Source organism: Zalophus californianus, chromosome X, assembly GCF_009762305.2.
Source record: "Zalophus californianus isolate mZalCal1 chromosome X, mZalCal1.pri.v2, whole genome shotgun sequence".
NCBI lineage: Eukaryota > Metazoa > Chordata > Mammalia > Carnivora > Otariidae > Zalophus > Zalophus californianus.
The window spans coordinates 66,144,622-66,166,808 of NC_045612.1; the positions used below are offsets into that span (position 1 = coordinate 66,144,622).

At 38.9% G+C, this 22,187-nt stretch overlaps 1 protein-coding gene across 1 annotated transcript in view; it reads left to right on the plus strand.

Annotated features, from left to right (window-relative positions):
- Positions 1-7,136: 7,136 nt before the first annotated feature.
- The window catches only part of LOC118356499 (fibronectin type III domain containing protein 3C1-like), a 96,422-nt gene continuing 81,371 nt past the window's right edge, over positions 7,137-22,187 (plus strand). Inside the window, exon 1 of the mRNA XM_035725444.1 lies at positions 7,137-7,326. Within this exon, the coding sequence (XP_035581337.1) occupies positions 7,137-7,326 (190 nt within the window). The remainder of the gene's footprint in view (positions 7,327-22,187) is intronic.

Here is a 22,187-nt window from a genome sequence, read left to right on the forward strand (position 1 = left end):
AAAAATCAGGTCTCAACTGGTACCAAAAGATGGGGATCATTCCCTGCATATTTTCAGACCACAAAGCTTTGAAACTAGAACTCAATCACAAAAGGAAAGTCAGAAAGAACTCAAATCCATAGAGTTTAAAGAACATCCTACTAAAGAATGAATGGGTCAACCAGAAAAATAAGAATTAAAAAAATTCAGGGAAACAAATGAAAATGAAAACACAGCTGTTCAAAATCAGTCCTAAGAGGAAATTATATAGCAATACAAGCCTTTCTCAAGAAACAAGAATTATCTCAAATACACAATCTAACCCTACACCTAAAGGAGCTGGAGAAAGAACAGCAAATAAAGCTTAAACCCAGCAGGAGAAAAGAGATAATAAAGATCAGAGCAGAAATCAATGAAATAGGAACCAGAAGAACAGTAGAACAGATTAATGAAACTAGGAGCTGGTTCTTCGAAAGAATAAATAAGATGATAAACCCCTGGCCAGACTTATCAAAAAGAAAACAGAAATGGGGGCACCTCGGTGGCTCAATTGGTTAAGCAACTGCCTTCGGCTCAGGTCATGATCTCTGGGTCCTGGGATCGAGCCCCACATCGGGCTCTCTGCTCAGTGGGAACCCTGCTTCTCCCTCTCCCACTCCCCCTGCTTGTGTTCCCCTCTCTCGCTGTCTCTCTCTCTCTCTGTCAAATAAATAAATTAAATCTTTAAAAAAAGAGAAAGAGAGAGAGAGAGAGAGAAATGACCCAAATAAATAAAATCATGAACGGAAGAGGAGAGATCACAACCAACACCAAAGAAATACAAACAAGTATAAGAACATATTATGAGCAACTATACGCCAGCAAATTAGATAATCTGGAAGAAATGGACGCATTCCTAGAGATGTATCAACTACCAAAACTAAACCAGGAAGAAATAGAAAACCTGAACAGACCTATAACGACTAAGGAAATGGAGCAGTAACCAAAAATCTCTGAACAAACAAAAGCCCAGGGCCAGATGGTTTCCCAGGGTAATTTAAAGAATAATTAATACCTATTATATTAATAGGTATATTAATAACTATTCTTCTGAAACCGTTCCAAAAAATAGAAATGGAAGGAAAACTTCCAAATGCGTTTAATGAGGCCATTACCTTGATCCCCAAACCAGAAAAAGACCCCATCAAAAAGGAGAATTACAGACCAAATATCCCTGATGAACATGGATGCAAAAATTCTCACCAAAATACAAGTCAATAGGATCCAATAGTACATTAATAGGATTATTCACCACGACCAAGTGGGATTTATGCCTGGGCTGCAAGGTTGGTTTAACATTGGCAAAACAATCAATGTGATACAATACATTAACAAAAGAAAGAACAAGAACCATATGTCCTCTCAATAGATGCAGAAAAAACATTTGACAAAGTACAGCATCCTTTCTTGATCAAAAATCTACAGAGTATAGGGATAGAGGGTACATACCTCAACATTATAAAAGCCATCTATGAAAAACCCACAGCAAATATCATTCTTAATGGGGAAAAACAGAGCTTTCCCACTAAGGTCAGGAACACGGCAGGGATGTCCACTATCACCACTGCTATTCAACATAGTATTAGAAGTCCTAGCCACAGCAATCAGACAACAAAAAGAAATAAAAAGCATCTGAATCGGCAAAGAAGAAGTCAAACTCTCACTCTCTGCAGATGATATGATACTTTATGTAGAAAACCCGAAAGACTCCACCCCAAAACTGCTAGAACTCATATAGGAATTCAGTAAAGTGGCAGGATATATAATCAATGCACAGAAATCAGTGGCATTCCCATACACCAACAAGACAGAAGAAAGAGAAATTAAGGAGTAGATCCCATTTACAATTGCACCCAAAACCATAAGATACCTAGGAATAAATCTAATCAAAGAGGCAAAGAATCTGTACTCAGAAAACTATAAAATATGCATGAACGAAATTGAGGAAGACACAAAGAAATGGAAAAATGTTCCATGCTCATGGATTGGAAGAACAAATATTGTGAGGATGTCAATGCTACCTAGAGCAATCTACCCAGTTAATGCAATCCCCATCAAAATACCATCCACTTTGTTCAAAGAAATGGAACAAATAATCCTAAAATTTGTATGGAACCAGAAAAGACTCTGAGTAGCCAGAGGAATGTTGAAAAAGAAAAGCAAAGCTGGTGGCATCAAAATTCCAGGCTTCCAGCTCTATTACAAAGTGGTCATCATCAAGACAGTATGGTACTGGCATAAAAAAAAAAGACAATAGATCAATGGAACAGAATAGAGCGCCCAGAAATGGACCCTCAACTCTATGGTCAACTAATCTTTGACAAAGCAGGAAAGAATGTCCAGTGGAAAAAATACAGTCTCTTCAACAAATGGTGTTGGGAAAATTGGACAGCCACATGCAGAAGAATGAAACTGGACCACTTTCTTACATCATATTAAAAAATAAACTCAAAATGGATGAAAGACCTAAATGTGAGACAGGAGTCCATCAAAATCCTAAAGGAAAACACAGGCAGCAACCTCTTCGACCTCAGCCGCAGCAAATTCTTCCTAGAATCATGCCAAAGGCAAGGGAAGCAAGGGCAAAAATGAACTATTGGGACCTCATCAAGATAAAAAGTTTTTGCACAGCAAAAGAAACAGTCCACAAAACCAAAAGACAACTGACAGAATGGGAGAAGATATTTGCAAATGACATATCAGATAAAGGGCTAGTATCCAAAATCTCTTTTTTTTTACAAGATTTTATTTGTTTGACAGAGAGAGCTCAAACAGAAGGACAGACAGGAAGAAGCAGGCTCCCCGCTGAGCAAGGAGCCCGACACGGGACTTGATCCCAGGACCCTGGGATCACGACCCAGGCCGAAGGCAGCCGCTTAACCAACTGAGCCACCCAGACGTCCCTAGTATCCAAAATCTATAAAGAACTTCTTAAACTCAAAACCCAAATAACAAACGATCCAATCAAGCAACAGGCAGAAGATATGAACAGACATTTTTCCAAAGAAGACATTCAAATGGCCAACAGACACATGAAAAAGTGCTCAACATCGCTCAGCATCAGGAAAATCCCAATCAAAATCTCAATGAGATATCATCTCACACCAGTCAGAATGGCTAAAATTAACAAGTCAGGAAACAACAGATGTTGGCAGGGATTCGGTGAAAGGGGAACCATCCTACAGTGTTGGTGGGAATGCAAGCTGGTGCAGCCACTCTGGAAAACAGTATGGAGGTTCCTCAAAAAGTTGAAAATAGAGCTACCATACGACCCAGCAATTGCACTCCTGGGTATTTACACCAAAGATACAAATGTAGGGATCCGAAGGGGTACGTGCACCCCGATGTTTATAGCAGCAATGTCCACAATAGCCAAACTGTGGAAAGAGCCAAGATGTCCATCGACAGATGAATGGATAAAGAAGAGGTGGTATATATATACAATGGAATACTATGCAGCCATCAAAATATTTGCAATGACGTGGATAGAACTGGAGAGTGTTATGCTGAGCAAAATAAGTCAATCAGAGAAAGACATTATCATATGACCTCAATGATATGAGGAATTCTTAATCTCAGGAAACAAACTGAGGGTTGCTGGAGTGGTGGGGGTTGGGAGGGATAGGGTGGTTGGGTGATAGACATTGGGGAGGGTATGTGCTATGGTGAGCGCTGTGAATTATGCAAGACTGTTGAATCACAGATCTGTACCTCTGAAGCAAATAATACATTATATGTTAAAAAAAGAAGAAGAAGATAGCAGGAAGGGAAGAATGAAGGGTGGGAAATCAGAGGGGGAGATGAACCATGAGAGACTATGGACTCTGGTAAACAAACTGAGGGGTCTAGAGGGGAGGGGGGGATGGGTTAGCCTGGTGATGAGTATTAAAGAGGGCACGTTCTGCATGGAGCACTGGGTGTTATATGCAAACAATGAATCATGGAACACTACATCAAAAACTAATGATGTATGGTGATTAACATAACATAATAAAATTTTAAAAAATATATATCTTAAAAAAATGTCTTACTAACATTAAAAGAAAAAAAGATAGTATTTATCTTTCTCAGTCTTATTTCACTTAGTTTAATAACCTCTAGGTGACAGATGGTAGCTGCACTTGTGGTGAGCATAGCATCACTTAAAAGAGAAGGTGAATCACTATGTTGTACACCTGAAACTAATGTAACATTATGTCGACAATAGTCAAATTTTAAAAAATTTTAAGTGGTTAAAATGGTACAGTCCATGTGTTATGTGTATTTTGCCACAATTTTCAAAGATAAATAAAAATTGTTAGTTTTACATTATGTGAATTTTACCACAATAAAAAAAAATGGTTTATTTGCTTTTTTGATGCACTTCGTTTAGTACCAGGAATTATTTTAACTTGGTCCTCTCTTTGTGCTTAACAGGTGATTTGGGGGACTCCTTTAGAATTTAATCCTTATTTATAACACAATTCCTATTGATAATGTCATATTATAAAATTGTTTTGAATAAGACTCATATTTCCAAGTACCTAACCCAAGTCCTATTAAATGAAGGTGGGTGCATCTATCTACTTGTGTGGTATCACTATTTGCTAGGATTGTACTTCTAGCTTCTAAGATTTCTTGGCTATTGAGTTACTCATACCCAACCTGGCCACTAAGCCTCACAGAAGATGATTTCAGTATAACATATCCAAATTCCACTTTCCCAAATTTTCTGTTTTCATGGTTATCCAGAACTAGACTAAATTCTTTTAGTGGTAAATCCCTATGAGCTGCTTATCATTTGCCTGGCAAATAAGTTATCTGCGTGTGCACACTTTTCAAATGTCTCCACCAAAAAACATAGTCTAAAGTCACATATATACATACCCTCAGTGACAAAAACAGCTTACAGGGAGCCCCTAAGCATACTACCCAGCTTGATCTTACTATTCCTTGGGTCATTTGAAGGCTACCACCCAGGAGATCACAAGAAAGGGGTAGAAACATGAGTAAGACAAGGTTCCTGCCCTTTGAAAAACCAACAACTTTTCCCTTCTTTCAACGGGGGCAACCTTCTTCAAGTCTAGAACTGCTCTTAAACGAAGCAAACTGCAGCGCTGCAAAGTGAACTGCAGACCTCTTTTACCCATACTTTGAGGATGTGGCTGGTGATGAGCACACAGGTTTGAGAGTCAGGAGACCAATCTTGCCACTAAATAACAAGTTTCTTCACCTCACTGGACTTCATTTTTCCCTTTAAATAAAATGGACAGCTCCTGGTTCAAAGGTTTACATGTTTTCTTCTATAAGTAAGCTACAAGTAGATCTGTCAATATTCTTCATTTTATTTTTACTCATTCTCCTGCTCAAGTCTGTTCCAGACCTTCCAAAACGTTTTTCCTCCAGATCCAATGGGATGGCTCCTTCAGCAATATGTCCTGCGGTTTCCTGAATTTGCTTCTTAGCTCCCTCTTCCCAACTGCCACTGTTCCAGCCCAATGCTCTCCCTGTAAGCTCACTTTGTCCTTCGCTCTGCTTGCAGCTTCTCTTCACACTAGTTTCACCTTGGTCTGTTTGGGACAGACAACAGCCAGCTTTATTCCCCAGAGCTGTTCCTGCTGGGCTGGTGTCTTCAGATCTTGTCACCCCCACAGATACCCTCCAACATCCCAAACTTTTTCATGAGGTTGCCTCAATTTAGGCAGTTGGGAAGCATCTCACCTCCCCTAGAAGCGTCTCTCTCTCTCTCTCTCTCTCTGTCTCTGATGCCAGCAGCAGTAAATTCTCAATAAAGGCAGTTGGATTGAATTGAATTGACTGAAGACCCCTCTGAGAATCACCATTCCCCAAACTCAGCCACTGGCATTTGTCTCCGGTCAAACATTAGCAACTCTACAACTCTTAAAGACAGTTTGTTTACTCTGGCCTCAACCAAGCTGGGAAGTCTCTCAAATCAATTGATTGGAGAGGGTGGAGGATTGGTGGGGAAGAGGGAACTTGGCCACACCATTCATTGAGTCTTAGTGTTTTTTTTAAGTGCCCCTGACCTTTGCCCTCACAAATCCTTTTGTTAGCGAACATTCGTGTCCAATCCCATGATTCAGCAGTTTCCTCTTTCATGCCAGGCCTGCGGCTGCTGCAAACCCTTAAGAAACAGAATTCACACAATAAAGCAGCCAGGAAGATAGGTTTGCCAATTGGGAGTGCTAATCTCAAGAGAACGGAAGAAAAGTTTGGCGGGTCCCACAATTGCACAAATGAGTGAATAGAATAGCGTGGTATACAATGAGGTAAAGGCACTCCTGAGAAAGAACTCCGGAGCAGTAGCACTCCCTTCCCAGTCCTGAGCAGGCACACCCTGAGTCAATGTCTTTTGTTGTCTTTCTTTCAAAGGGCAAGGCTGCAGCCCTTGGCAGTTGCGCAGGACATATCCGGAAAGGACCTGGGGGACCGGCCACGTCCCGGCAGGCTCCGAACTCAGCCACATGAAAAGGGTCCTCTCTACAGTCACTCCTAATCCCCTGGCTAAGAGGACTAACGAAGAATGTGAAAGGGCTGAAGAGGGGCCCACAGAAAAAGTTCCATCAGTTATATAACCTTCCCTGGTGGGCAATGCTTTTCAAGGAGCCCCTGTCGTCCAACCAGGCACCTTCAGAGGTCTAATCTGTCCTGCCCAGAGCTCAGAAGCAGAGGTGTGCCATGTTGACGTTGTCCCCTGCCCATTGCTGACCCCAAACGTTGAGGTCTTGGAGCGGATCCGTCTACCATCCCGGTTCTTCCCGAGGTAGCTTGTGTGCACATCATAAAGCTGACGTCCAGGGGTTAGGGGGACGCTTTCCAGAGACTGGAAAAATGGGAAAGAACGGGGTCTCTTTCAGCACCCAGGGAGGAGAGGCAGGAGAGGAGCCACCGCCACACCCACCCAACCCCCTCCCCACCTGGTGAACGAACAGTCAGTGTTCACTCTGAGCCTGGCCTGAGGCGATGGCGGCCACTCTTCTTTTTCTCTTCCTCTTGCTTTTTCTTTCTTGTCCCTCCCCTTCCAGTCTTTGGGTTAACAGCTGCTGCTGTAGCTCCTAACTTTCTGCCTTTCTTCTGCCCTCAATGGCTGTTGGCATCCTCAGAGATGGCAAGAGGGCATGAACAGCCTCTGCGAGGACTTCTGCGTGGGGACTTGTGCACTGGGAAAGGGCACCGACGATGTAGTGACCGGATGGAACACGCCAAGTAGCATGACGCTGACGGGGCTGCCAGGCCTGAAGTTGAGTTCGCTTGTTGCTGGGATGCTGATCGATAGGATTACAAGGCTGCTGAGGTCGGCCGGAGAAGGTGAGGGGATATTTTTGGATAGAAGAGTCAGAGGTCGGGGAAGGGCAACGAGAGATCTAGGGCTCATGTTACATCTGGGGCCTCATTTAGACCGGGACGGTATAAAGGTGCATTTCTTTGCCAGCCATTAGGTGCCGCCTGGAAGGACATTTTATCTACCCCCTCACCCCTACCTTGCCCCCTCAACTCCTCACCCCCCCGACCCCCCCCCCCCCCGCCCCAAGCCAAAGCCACGCATCTAGCGCTGGGGCTAAGTGGGTCTGGCCCACTCCTCTCTTCATTTAGCTTCACGTCACCGCCTGTCTTTTTGTATTTGGTGGCCGCTTTTTTCAGCCCGGTCTTTTATCTTTCCTGATCTTGAACGGGTCACTGTAGTTTGGTCTCTTTTCCTGTTTGCAACACACTAATCCGGCTGGGAAATACCTGGAGCGTGACCTGCTTTTGGAGAGTTATCTTTTTTTCTACTTTCTATGTTCCTGGACTTCGCAGCAATTACACTTTCTTGTGCAGTTAGTTATAGAGCTCCTCGGGTCGGAGGATGGTTTTCAGGAAAGTTTTGTCTTTTTCTGCCCAGTGTTGATTTCAATCTTGCCTTTTTTTCCCTTTCCCATAGACATTGACTGGTAAGTGAACCAGGTGCTTATTGTATTGAAGGGAGAAATGTAGCTCCCTTGAGGAATGCATTGCACAGAACTGGGCATGTTTTAATTTAACCACCTAAGGGATCAGTATTTGTGGCTTAGGATGGAGAGGTTGATTTGTTTAGAAATCATTGTTTGTTTTTTTTTTTTATCTTTGCATCACTCCTTGAGCATACCTATTATTATTTCTGTGAATTGTTGACTTATCTAAAGCTAAAAAGAAAACTAGGTGATAATGCCCTTGCTTTTCTATTATTATTATTAAAGACTTACTTGAATGGGTGCCTTATGAAATCCTTTGAATCAAATTGTCTGAGTTTCTCTCAGTAGTATACTTGCAAGTTTTTTCTTTCCCAAATTTGTCCTTATGTAAGCAATCCCTGATAATAGGAAAAATTAATTGTTTTCAGGGAGTTTTGTTGATGCCAAATTCATTTAGGAAAGCAATTATTTTACTAGTATCTTCATAAATATTCAAAGGAATCAAGGACCATAAGCAGCATTCATTCATAGTTTACAGCACCTTTCAGAGAGAAATCAACCTTTTTCTCCCTCCAGTCACCCTAAACCACTACCCATCCCACACCACTCGGCCCCCACCAGGAACCGTCCCACTCTTGAGCACACTGTTCCTCCTTTGACTTGACATTCTCACATAAAAGGTTGAAAGAATAATGAATATCAGTGAAATAACAATTTTTAAGGTAATTTTTGTGTTCTAAGGAGTGGGTGACAAAAATACCAAAAAGCTTTCATGGTTTGTTTTTGTAATTGACCACCACAATTTTTTTTTTTTAGATTTTTTTATTGTTATGTTAATCACCATATATTACATAATTTGTTTTGGTGTACTGTTCCATGATTCATTGTTTGTTCATAACACCCAGTGCTCCATGCAGAATGTGCCCTCCTCAATACCCATCACCAGGCTAACCCATCCCCCCACCCTCCTCCCCTCCAGAAACCTCAGTTTGTTTTTCAGAGTCCATCATCTCTCATGGTTCGTCTCCCCCTCTGACTTACTCCCCTTCATTCTTCCTCTCCTGCTATCTTCTTTTTTCTTTTTTCTTAAAATATGTTGTGTTATTTGTTTCAGAAGTACAGATCTGTGATTCAACAGTCTTACACAATTCACAGCGCTCACCGTAGCACATATCTTCCCCAATGTCCATCACCCAGCCACCCCATCCCTCCCACCCCCGACCACTCCAGCAACCCTCAGTTTGTTCCTGAGATTAAGAATTCCTCATATCAGTGAGGTCATATGATACATGTCTTTCTCTGATTGACTTATTTCACTCAGCATAACACCCTCCAGTTCCATCCACGTCGTTGCAAATGGCAAGATCTCATTCCTTTTGATGGCTGCATAATATTCCATTGTGTATATATACCACCTCTTCTTTATCCATTCATCTGTCGATGGGCATCTTGGCTCTTTCCACAGTTTGGCTATGGTGGACATTGCTGCTATAAACATTGGGGTGCACGTACCCCTTCGGGTCCCTACATTTGTATCTTTGGGGTAAATACCCAGAAGTGCAATTGCTGGATCGAACGGTAGCTCTAATTTCAACTGTTTGAGGAACCTCCATACTGTTTTCCAGAGGGGTTGCACCAGCTTGCATTCCCACCAACAGTGTAGGAGGGTTCCCCTTTCTCCACATCCCCGCCAACATCTGTCGTTCCCTGACTTGTTCATTTTAGCCATTCTGACGGGTGTGAGCCACCACAATTTTTTAACATACCTTGTTGTTACTTTAAAAAAAATGAAAAGTTTGTTTTACAAAGAACAGAAAATTAGACCCTAATTCTTGGAAATTTTTTTAAATATTTTTTTCTACAAGTGATAATCTAAATTGTTTTAATCAAAGATAAATAAATAAAATATTCAGGGAGGAAGGCACGTTAAAGAAAGATACAGCTAGCTTGTATCCAAAGAATACTTTTAAATAATTCTCATTTAAAATTTTGTTTTACTTTATACTGCTTTCCAAGTTCAAAAATAAATGACATATTTGAAAAGTTCTTAGTAATAATTTTTCATTCAATACTAAATAGAAACCTGAATGGCAGAAGTAGCAAACATGGATTTTTTTGGGGGGGGGGTAAAATTTTCCACCTGTTTTTGTGTCTGTGGTGAAAGCTTGCCAGATCTAGGTGGCTACATGCACCTCATCACTGATAAGTGCCAGATTTTACAAGAGTAAGTACCTTTCCGCAGCACTACTTTCATTAAACCTTTGCAGTGCTTGTTGAAAAATCACTTCCAGCTCCGAATTTAAATTGCTCTGCTCATCAGTACAAACCTGACATTCTAGGTCTCCAAATACAGTTTTAAGCTCTAGGCAAAATTCCTTGTGCTTTCTTCCAGTGGAATATGAAATACTTGAGGAAAAGTAAGTTTATTATTAGCCACTTAACCTTGTCAGTTTTCAAAGTCTCCAAAATCTTTTTTTTACTATTAATAGCTATTAAATATTCATTAGAGCATTAAACTTTATTCAGAGAGTTTCAGCATATCAATTTTTGTAGGCATACATAATTTTTTCTGAATCTTCATAAGAATAAAACTTAGAAGACTCTACTGATTTAAATTATAACACATCTTAACTATAAACCAATTGTTCTGTTCTTTTTTTTTCCAGTATAGTTTATTTTTTTAAAATTAACATATAATGTATTATTTGTTTCAGGAGTACAGGTCTGTGATTCATCAGTCTTATATAAAACCCAGGGCTCATTACAACTCATACTCTCCCCAATATCCATCACCCCATTACCCATTCCACCCAACCCCTACCCCTCACCCCTCCAGCAAACCTCAGTTTGTTTCCTAAGATTAAGAGTAGTCTCTAAAATCTTAACACACTGTGTCTGTGTGTTAGGTTTTGTTTCTTTTTGTTTTGCTATGACTTAGATTTAGTTTGGCACTATCACCAATATTTTCATCTCTAAGTGAAAATAAAAATTTTCACAAACTCTCACTCTGTTTTAATTACACTACTTAGTGAATTAAATACTCTAAAAAATGGTAACTTTAAACTTATGAAATATACTTACTTGGTCTATTTGTTGACTTATTTTTTTTTCTAAAAGTAGACAAACTCTTCTTTTTGCTTACATATTTCAACAAATAAAAATAATTTGCCCAGGCTAAAATTTAAATTTTTGAAATGTCTGAAACATACAGTTTCTTTGCTTAGGATAATCTATTTCTGTCACACTCTTTAATGTTCAGCATAATTTGATTTGTAATGATAATCTGAGAACACAGAGTTAATAGCCTTTCTAAAATTAAAGAATAAATGATATTTAAAATAAACCTTTTTAATAATATCTTATTTCTCTATTACACAAATGGCATTCCATTCAACACAGAAAATAAAATGTTTCTGGAGATTAAAACAATTTTAAATAGTCAGGATTATATCACACCAGCATAAGGAATGCTGATATCTGGTATATTAATCTGATGTAATAACTTATAACATATTCATTCTTTAAAACTATTTCACCAAAAATGTCATTGATTTCATCAAAAGGTAAAGGGCCAGAACATTCAAATACAAACTCAAGAGTCTGTCTAGGAATAATAACATATGCAACTTACAATCCCACAGGTCTTTGCCAGAACTAAACATAATTTAAATTATGACTAATGTTTGTAGTTCTGGCTTTTCTTGGGGGCCTTAGTTTAAAAAAAAACTTGTAACCTAAGTATTTCTTAATGGAGAAACTTGAGGGTTAGAAATGCCACATTAGGTCAGCTGATGACCTTCTATTCATATAGTCCACGACTTGTGGTAATGCCAAAAAACCATTCATGAGGAACCTAACGATCTTCTTTTTTTTCTGACAGCTAACAAAATGTCATTTATTCAACTTATATCTAAAAGGAGTTTTAATCATTCAAAACTAGGAGCTGGATTAGAAAACATCAAAAGGATGGAAGAAAGACCTGTAATTTCTGTTTGATGTATTCTGGTAATTTTTCATTTTCTCAATGCCTAGTTATTCGACCATTTGGTGATGTATAACTGATAGAAGACACTCCTGCCTGCATGACCAACTGGGGCCCATTATTAAACTGAACCCACACAGCTCAACTGGTTAACTGTGTGCCCCAACCAACATGTTTCACAAAAACAGATTTCAAAAGTTGTGCTGATTTTGGAAGAAACCTTTTAGGCTACTAGAAGAGATGTTTGTTCCAGAAGCTGCAGCTATAAGGCCATATCCTTCATTTGTAACCATAGAAGGATGAAGCATCGGTGCCTGTTTTGGAGAATCAGCATCATTTATGATCATTTTACTCAAAGATGCTCTATCCCTCTTCAGGTAGTTTGGATCCACAAAGGAGGAAGTGACACTAACTACCTTCTATGATAGCCTCAGAAGAGTGGATATGCATCTCATACAGCCTTGGTTTCTGTTAATAACCCAATATTAATTGAACATTTGGAATTTTCTCTAGTCCCTTTTCAAATATATTTATATACTATACGTATGAATTTTATATTACAAATTCTATATATAACCTCAGCTGAAAACATTACTTAGATGATGTGCCCTAGTAGTTCTTTTTTTATTTGTCTTTAAAACCATTTCTTCAGGGGCGCCTGAGTGGCTCAGATGGTTAAACTGCTGCCTTCAGCTCAGGTCATGATCTCCAGGTCCTGGGATTGAGCCTCACATAAGGCTCCCAGCTCAGCAGGGACTCTGCTTCTCCCTCTCCCTCTGCCTCTCCCCCTGCTCATGCTTTCTCTCTGTATCTCTCTGTCTCAAATGAATAAATAAAATCTAAAAAAAAAAAAAAAAACATTTCTTCAACCTTCAAGTTGAGGAGAGGAGGATCTTATTATGGTATTCCAGTATTTGTTGTACAATGCAGATTTGTCCTAGGTTTACCTAATTTCCTTTTCTGTGAAATAACTTGTGTTTTAAATTTAAAAGTGAAATAGATTAATTTTAGAAAATTTGGAAAACAGAGAAAACTCACTTTAAAAAATATACCACCTGTGGGGCGCCTGGGTGGCTCAGTTGTTAAGCGTCTGCCTTCGGCTCAGGTCATAATCCCAGGGTCCTGGGATCGAGCCCTGCGCCTGGCTCTCTGCTCAGCAAAAAGCCTGCTTCTCCCTCTCCCACTCCCCCTGCTTGTGTTCCCTCTTTCCCTGTGTCTCTCCCTGTCAAATAAATAAATAAAATCTTTAAAAATATATCTATATATCTATATAGATATATATAGATATATATACACACCACCTGTAATCCTATCCAATCAGAGATAGGCACTGGTAAAATCCTAGTATATTTCCAACCAGTCTATTCTTTATGCATATATGTATATATGTGCATAAACATATTACTCATAGTTATGTGTATGCTATATATAGTTTTATATTTAATCATGTTTACCTAATAGTGTATCTTGTGTGTTTTTCCATGTCTTCAGAATTTATTAAGCTCCAGTGGTATTCATTCCCTCTCATCCTTGTATTTCTTTTTTTTTTTAATTTTATTTGTTTATTTGACATAGAGAGCAAGAGCAGGGGGGCAGAGGGAGAAGCAGACTCCCCATTGAGCAGGGAGCCCGACACGGGGCTTGATCCCTGGGATCAAGCCCTGAGCTGAAGGCAGATGCTTAACAACTGAGTCACCCAGGCACCCCTCATCCTTGTATTTCTAGAGTGAAGTTGATTTTGTTTTCTTTTTTTGCTTCAAGTTGTTGTTTAAATTCCAATTAGTTAACATATAGTATAATAGTAGTTTCAGGAGCAGAATTTATTGATTCATCACTTACATACAACACCCAGTGCTCATCACAGCAAATTCCCTCCTTAATACCCGTCATCCATTTAACCTATTCCCAACCCACCTCCCCTCCAGCAACCCTGAGTTTATTCTCTATAATTAAGAATCTATTTTATGGTTACCTATCTTTTTTTTTCTGTAACCCCTATGTTCATCTGTTTTGTTTCTTAAATTCCACATACAAGTGAAATCATATGGTATTCTATTTCTCTGACTTATTTAGCTTAGCATAATACACTCTAGCTCCATTCATGTCATTTAAAATGACAAGATTCCATTCTTTTTATGACTAATATTCCATTGTATCTATATACCTCACAACTTTTTATCCATGCATCAGTCAATGGACATTTGGGCTCTTTCCATAATTTGGCTATTGTTGATAATGCTGCTACAAACATCGGGTGCGTGTGTCCCTTTGAATGAGTGTTTTTGTATCTTTTGGGTAAATACTGAATAGTGCAATTGCTGAGTCATAGGGTAGTTCTATTTTTAACTTTTTTAGGAACCTCCATACTGTCCTCCAGAGTGGCTGCACCAGTTTGCATTCCCACCAACAGTGTAAGAGGGTTCCCCTTTCTCTGCAACCTCACCAGCATCTGTTGTTTCCTGTATTGTTAATTTTAACCAGTTTGACAGGTGAAAGATGATTATCTCACTGTAGCTTTGGTTTATATTTCCCTGATGGTGAGTGATGTTGAGCATCTTTTCATGTTGGCCATCTGGATGTCTTCTTTGGAAAAATGTCTATTCATTTCTGCTGCCCATTTCTTAACTGGATTATTTGTTTTTTGGTTGTTGAGTTTGATAATTTCTTTATAGATTTTATTTACTAACCCTTTATCACGTATGTCATTTGCAAATATCTTCTCTCATTCTGAAGGTTGCCTTTTAGTTTTGTTGTTTCCTTTGCCATGCAGAAGCTTTTTATCTTGAGGAAGTCCCAAAACTTCATTTTTGCTTTTGTTTCCCTTGTCTCTAAGATGTCTCTAGTAAGATGTTGCTCCAGCCAAGGTCAAAGAGGTTGCTGCCTGTGTTCTTTTCTAGGATTTTAATTGTTTCATGTTTCATATTTAGGTCTTTAATCCATTTTGAGTTTATTTTTGTGTATGGTGGAAGAAAGTGGTCCAGTTTCATTCTCCTGCATGTTGTTGTCCAGCTTTCCCAACAGCATTTGTTAAAGAGACTGTCTTTTGTCCATTGGATATTCTTTCCTGCTTTGTTGAAGATTAGTTGACCACAGAGCTGAGGGTCCATTTCTGGGTTCTCTCTTCTGTTCAATTGATCTATGTGTTTGTTTTTGTGCCAGTACCATACTGTCTTGATGATTACAGCTTTGTAATAGAGCTTGACATCTGGAATTGTGATGCCACCAGCTTTGATTTCTTTTTCAACATTACTTTGACTATTCATGGTTTTTTGTGGTTCCGTACAAATTTTAGGATTGTTTCTTCTAGCTCTGTGAAAAGTGCCGGTGGTATTTTGATAAGGATTGCATTGACTGTGTACATTGCTTTGGGTAGTATAGACACTTTAACAATATTTGTTCTTCCAATCCATGAGCATGGAATGTTTTTCCATTTCTTTGTGTACTCTTCAATTTCTTTCATGAGGGTTCTATAGTTTTCAGAACACAGATTGTTTATCTATTTGGTTAGGTTTATTCCTAGATATCTTATGGTTTTTGGTGCAATTGTAAATGGGATCGATTCCTTGATTTCCCTTTCTGCTGCTTCATTATTAGTGTACAGAAATGCAACAGATTTTAGCACACTGATTTTGTATCCTGCGACTTTACTGAATTTGTGTATCAGTTCTAGCAATTTTTTTGGTGGAGTCTTTCAGGTTTTGTACACAGAGTATCATGCTGTCTGTGACTAAAGAAATTTTGACTTATTCCCTGCTGATGTGGATGCCTTTTATTTCTACTTGTTGTCTGATTGAGAAGGCTAGGACTTCCAATACTATGTTATATAACAATGGTGGGAGTGGACATCTCTGTCTTGTTCCTGACCATAAAGGAGAAAGTTCTGTTTTTCCCCATTGAAGATTATATTCGCTCTGTGTCCTTTATGATGTTTAGGTTTTTCCCTCTATCTCTACTTTGTTCAAGGGATTTTTATAAAGAATGGATGCTGTACTTTGTCCAGTGCTTTTTCTGCATCTATTGAGAGGATTATATGGTTCTTATCCTTTATTAATGTGGTGTATCATGCTGATTGGGTGCAATTATTTAAACATGCTTGCAGCCCAGGAATAAATCCCACTTGATTGTGGTGAATGATTCCTTTTTTTAAATTTTATTTTATTGTTAGTCACCATACAATACGTGAATGATTCTTTTAATGTACTGTTGGATTCCATTTGCTACTATGTTGTTGAGAATTTTTGCATCCATGTTCATCAGGGATATTGGCCTGTAATTCTCTTTTTTAGTGGGGTCTTTGGCTGGTTTTGGATAATGCTGGCCTGATAGAATGAGTTCGGAAGTTTTTCTTCCATTTCTATTTTTTGGAACAGTATGAGAAGAATAGGTATTAACTCTTCTCTAAATGTCTGGTAGAATTTCCCTGGGAAGCCATCTGGCCCTGGGCTTTTGTATGCTTGGAGATTTTTGATGACTGATTCGATTTGACTGTTGTTATCAGTCTGTTCAAATTTTCTATTTCTTCCTGTTTCAGTAGTTTAGTAGCTTATATGTTTCCAGGAATTTATCCTTTTCTTTTAGATTGCCCAGTTTGTTACCAGATAATTTTTCATCATATTCTCTTATAATTGTTTATATGACTGTGGTGTTGGTTGTGATCTCTCCTCTCTCATTTCTGATTTTATTTATTTGGGTCCTTTCTCTTTTCTTTTTTTTTAAGTCTGGCTAGGGGTTTATCCATTTTGTTAATTCTTTTAAAGAGCTGCCTCTTAATTTCTCGTTGATCTGTTCTACTGGTTTTTTTCCTACATCATTTATTTCTGCTCTAATATTTATTATTTCCTTCTACTGTCTTTAAGTTTCATTTGTTCTTCTTTTTCTAGGTCCTTTAGGTGTAAGGTTGGGTTGCAAATTCAAGATTTTTCTTTCTTCTTGAGATAGACCTGTCTTGCCATACACTTCCCTCTTATGACCACTTTTGCTGCATCCAAAGATTTTGGACCACGGTGTTTTCATTTTCATTTCTTCCCATGTATTTTTTTGTTTCTTCTTTAATTTCCTGATTGACCCATTCAATCTTTAGTAGGATGTTCTTTAACTCCCATGTATTTGTGGTCTTTCCAAATTTTTTCTTGTGGTTGACTTTAAGTTACAGTGTTGTGGTTACGAATGATGCATCGTGTGACCTCAATCTTTTTGTATTTGTTGAGGCCTGATTTGTGATCTAGTATGTGATCTATTCTTGAAAATGTTCCATATGCGCCCAAAAGGAATGTGTGTTCCACTGCTTTAGGATAAAATGCTCTGAATATATCTGTCCATCTGGTTCATTGTGTCATTCAAAGCCATTGGTTCCTTGTTGATTTTTTGCTTAGATGATCTGTCTATTGTTGTAAGTAGGGTGTTAAAGTCCCTTCTTATTATCATTGAGTTCCTTTATGTTTGTTATTAGTTGTTTTTTCTTTAAAATTTATTTATTTATTTGAGTGAGAGAGACCTCGAGTGAGTTTGTGGAGAGGCAGAGGGAGAGAATCTTCAAGCTGACTCCCCACTGAGCATGGAGCCCAACTCGGGGCTTGATCTCATGACCTGATCCAAAACCAAGAGTCAGATGCTTAACAAATTGAGCAACCCAGGAGCCCCTATTTGTTGTTTTAGATGTGTGGGTACTCCCAAGTTGGAGGCATAAATATTTACAATTGTTAGATATTCTTGTTGGATAGACCCCGTTATTATGATATAGTGCCCTTCTTCATCTCTTGTTACAGTCTTTGGTTTAAAATCTGGTTTGTCAGATATAAGTATGGTTACTCTGGCTTTCTTTTTTTTTTAAGACTTATTCATTTTAAAGAAAGAAAGAGAGAGCACATGACCAGGGAGAGGTGTGTTTAGGTCTAAAATGAGTCTCTTGTAACAAGGCAGAGGATCATAGGGGAAGGGAGAGAAAAAACAAGATGAAACCAGAGAGGGAGACAAACCATAAGAGACTCTTAATCTCAGGAAACAAACTGAGCGTTGCTAGAGTGGAGGGGGGTATGAGGGATGGGGTGGCTGGGTGATGGACATTGGGGAGGGTATGTGCTATGGTGAGTGCTGTGAATTGTGTAAGACTGATGAATCACAGACCTGTACCCCTGAAATAAATAATACATTATATGCTAATAAAAAATAATAAAAAAATAAATTAAATAAATTAAAATAAAATAAGTCTCTTGTAAGCAACATATATAGGGTCTTGTTTTTTATCCATTCTGACACCCTATATCTTTTGATTGGGATGTTTAGTCCGTGTTCATTCAGAGTGATTATTGATAGATATGAATTTAGTGACATTTATTACTTATTAAATCACCATTCTCTGTTCCTTTCTAGTCTTTGTTGCTTTTGATCTTTCTTTCCCACTCAAAGAGTCCCCTTTAATTTTTCTTGCAGGGCTGGTTTAGTGGTCACTAAACTAAACTCCTTTAGTTTTTGTTTGTCTGGGAAACTTTATCTTTCCTTTTATTCTGAATGACAGCCGTGTTGGATACAGAAATCTTGGCTGCATATTTTCCCCATTCAACACGTTGACTATATCATACCATTCTCCTCAGGCCTGCCAAGTTTCTGTGGAGAGATCTGCTGCTAACCTTCTCTTCCCTTGAAAGTTAAGGACTTCTTTTCTCTTCCTGCTCTTAGGTTTTTTTTCTTTATCTCTATATTTTGCAAATTTAACTACAATATATCTTGGTGTTGGCCTGGTTTTGTTGATTTTGAAGGGAGTTTTCTTTGCCTCCTGGATTTGGATGTATATTTCCTTCCCCAGATTAGGGAGTTTTCAGCGTAATTTCCTCAAATAAACCTTCTGCCCCCTTATCCCTCTATTCTTCTGGGAATTCTGTGATATGGAGTCACTGAGTCCCTAACTCTGCATTTGTGATCCTATATTTTTCTTTCCTTCTTCTTTTCAGGCCATTATTTTATCTTCTATATCACTTATTCATTCTTCTGTTTCTTCCATCCTTGTGGTCATTACATCCAGTCAGTTTTGAATCTTTGTTACTGCATTTTTCATTTCTGCTTGGCTAGTTTTTAGGTTTTGTTTTTTGTTTTTTTGTTTTTCTGCAGTAAGGGACTCCCTGGTGTCCTCTATGCTTTTCTCAAGCCCAGCTAGTATCCTTATGATTCTTGCTTTAAACTCTGCTTTAAATTCAGATATAAATACTCTGCAGGCAAAGTATTTATATCTGTTTTGATTAGTCCCTGGCCATGACCTTTTCTTGTTCTTTCTTTTGGGATGAAGTCTTCCATCTTGGCATTTTTTTCTGTCTCTGTCTTCTGTGTTAGGAAAGCCTGTTATGTTTTCTGCTCCCGAGAGTAATGGCTTTATGAAGAAAAAGTCATATACTGTCCAGGTCTTAACACTTCAGGAAGTATCTCTGGTGTATGTTGTGTGCACTCTGATGCTGTGTTTTGGCTGCTCTTTCCCTCAGGTCAGTCCTCTGCAGAGTTTCTCCTTGCCTGCAGTGTGGAGTATTTGGAATTTGCCCAGAGTGTGGCGGGTTTTAACTAGATGTGCTTTGGTCTGCTTGTTAAAAGAGACCTGATGTTATTTTCACCAGAGCTGAGGCTTTGCAGAAGTTTATGGTCAGTGGTGAATGCAGGGGTTTGTGCTGGTCTTCTGGGGAAGGGGCCCGCTGGGCTGGTTCTTGGGCACACTTGCCCAAGAAAAGCAGCACCAGCAGAACACAGGGGGATGGGGGCTTGGCGTAAGCAATTTAGGCCACCACTGTTGGCATTGGGCTGCTTATTGAAGTTAGTTTATGCTGAGGAGTGCAAGTGAGAAATGGTTCCAGTCCCCTCTCTCAACCCTGGAAAGGGGAGTTTTCACCCACCACTGTCCGGGAAGCCCTCACAAAAGAGTGAACGGTCTTCCCTCATGTGTCCCAGGTGTCCCTCAGAGTACTGCCTTCACCCTGTTTGCGTGCAGCCCATCTATCTGCCTTCCCAGTAGCACAGTGCACTTGTGTTCTATCCCAGGCAGCCTGGCTAAGTTTTTAAACTCCAAACTTTAGGGACCTGGCATGGTGTGGACTCATGCTAGTCCTCTGAGGAAGATTCTTGCCACAATGGGACTAATGCAGGTTTGTCCCAGAAGGGCAGTCTCACCAAAGCACAAGGGCTTGGAGCTTGGAGTAAAACACAGCAAGAGCCAGTATCCAGATTAGTTGCCCTCAGCAGTTATCTCTACACTTATCCTGGAGGTGGGGGAGAAATGGCACCTACTGCATCTTTTGTTCCCTGAGAGGGAATGCCACCCCTCCCAGGTGCACTCCAAGAAGGCAGAACTATCTCTCCCAGTGCATCCCAGGGGATCTTCAGATTGCACCATCTGCCCCCAGGTTATTTGCCCTCCTCCACAGGAGCAGTGCAGTGCCCTCAGGGCTCCACACCAGCCTCTAAAACTGTGGACCTCTAAAACTCCAGTCTTTGAACCCAGCTGGTTGTAAAAACACAAAAATCAGCCCCTCTTGTTTTCTTAGTTAATGGCTTTGGGGAAGTATTTTCCTCGTGCAATCCCCTGTGTGCCTCTCTCTTTCTCTCTCTCACCTCTCTTTGTGACCAAGGCCTCTTCACCTCGGCAGCACCCACAATCCAATTTTCTCCAAACCATATCTCTGCACCTCCTACTTTCCAAGATGTGGCCTCTTCTCTCCTTCAAGTTGTGCAGTTTGTTCTGTCAGTCCTCAGTTAGACTTCATGGGGATTTAGAATGATCTGATATTTATTTAGTTGCATTTGAGGGATGAGGCAAGCTTAGGGTCCTCCTACTACTCTGCCATCTTAGCTCCTCTCTCAACAGCATCCCTTCAACTATATCATGGTGGCTGGTGTCTGAGCTATATGGAACAGTCACCTTTGAAAACACATCTTCAAATCCCTCCAAGAGGTGCTTTTATGGTGATCATCTCCAGCAGCTGCCTTCTATATCTTGCTATCAACATAACACATCCAGTTCTGCTGAAATGCTTTTATCCAAAGTTTTGGAGGATGCGAAGTCCAAAATTAGGGTGCCAGTACCATAGAGTTGTGAGAGCCCTCTTCCAGACTTCAGGTTTCAGATGGCTGACTTCTAGTATCCTCACAAAGTGAAAGAGACCTCTATAGTGAAGTTCTAACTTTTGAAATCAATCTTTAAGTATGCTAGTTTTATTGAAATTTAGAATCATTTTTGAATCTTAAATGCTGTATTATTTCTGTGTATTCCATTGTTGTGTAATAGTCTGCTCAAGAGTTATTTGTCTCTTTTGGTTTAACATCGCCTGATTTATGGAAGTCCTCCAAAAATACTTAAATTTTATATAGCATTTAAAAAAATTATACTCAATACCTTTCAAAATGGAGATATTATTAACCAGAACCCCTATTAGAGTTTTGACTTTATATTTCTGTTTGTATTCATATAAATTAGTAGTAGCATATAAATCTCTGACTAAAATAATCTATTCTTTACATTTATTTTTTATTAAAAGATATTTGACATACAACATTGTATAAATTTAAAGTGTATAGCATACTAATTTGATACATTTATATACTGTAATATGATTGCCATTGTAGTGATAATTAGCACCTCTATCATGTTACATAATTATCATATTTTTGGTTGGAATAATTCTAATCTTCTAGCAAGTCTGATGATTATTGTACAATATTGTTGTCTATATTCACTATGCTGTGCATTAGATCTCTAGAATTTATTTGCTAATTGTTGTAAGTTTGTACCCTTAAACAACATATGCCACAACCCTTCACCATTTTACTCTCTGTTTTTATGAGTTTGGCTTTTTTTAGATTAATCATATGAGTGATACCATACAGTATTTGTCTTTCTTATCTCTGACTTATCATAATGTCCTCAGGGTCCAAAATGTACATTTTTTATTACTAAATGTAGCAATTGAAAATTTAAAGTACTTTTGATTGTGTGAAGTTTTTTACATTTTATTCTCCAGTATTACTTCCTGTGTCCATTTTTAGGAAAACATCTCAGTGATACCCTTTATAATTTTCATCCTAATTATGTATATTAATTTTTCTTAGAATATATTCTATTCAATCTGCCCATTCCATAGCTTTCAAGTGAGAAGATGGCACGATAAATGATTAAAATGTTTATTTGTAACTTTTTTCCTTTTTTTAAATTTTTTATTGTTATGTTAATCACCATACATTACATCATTAGTTTTTGATATAGTGTTCCATGATTCATTGTTTGT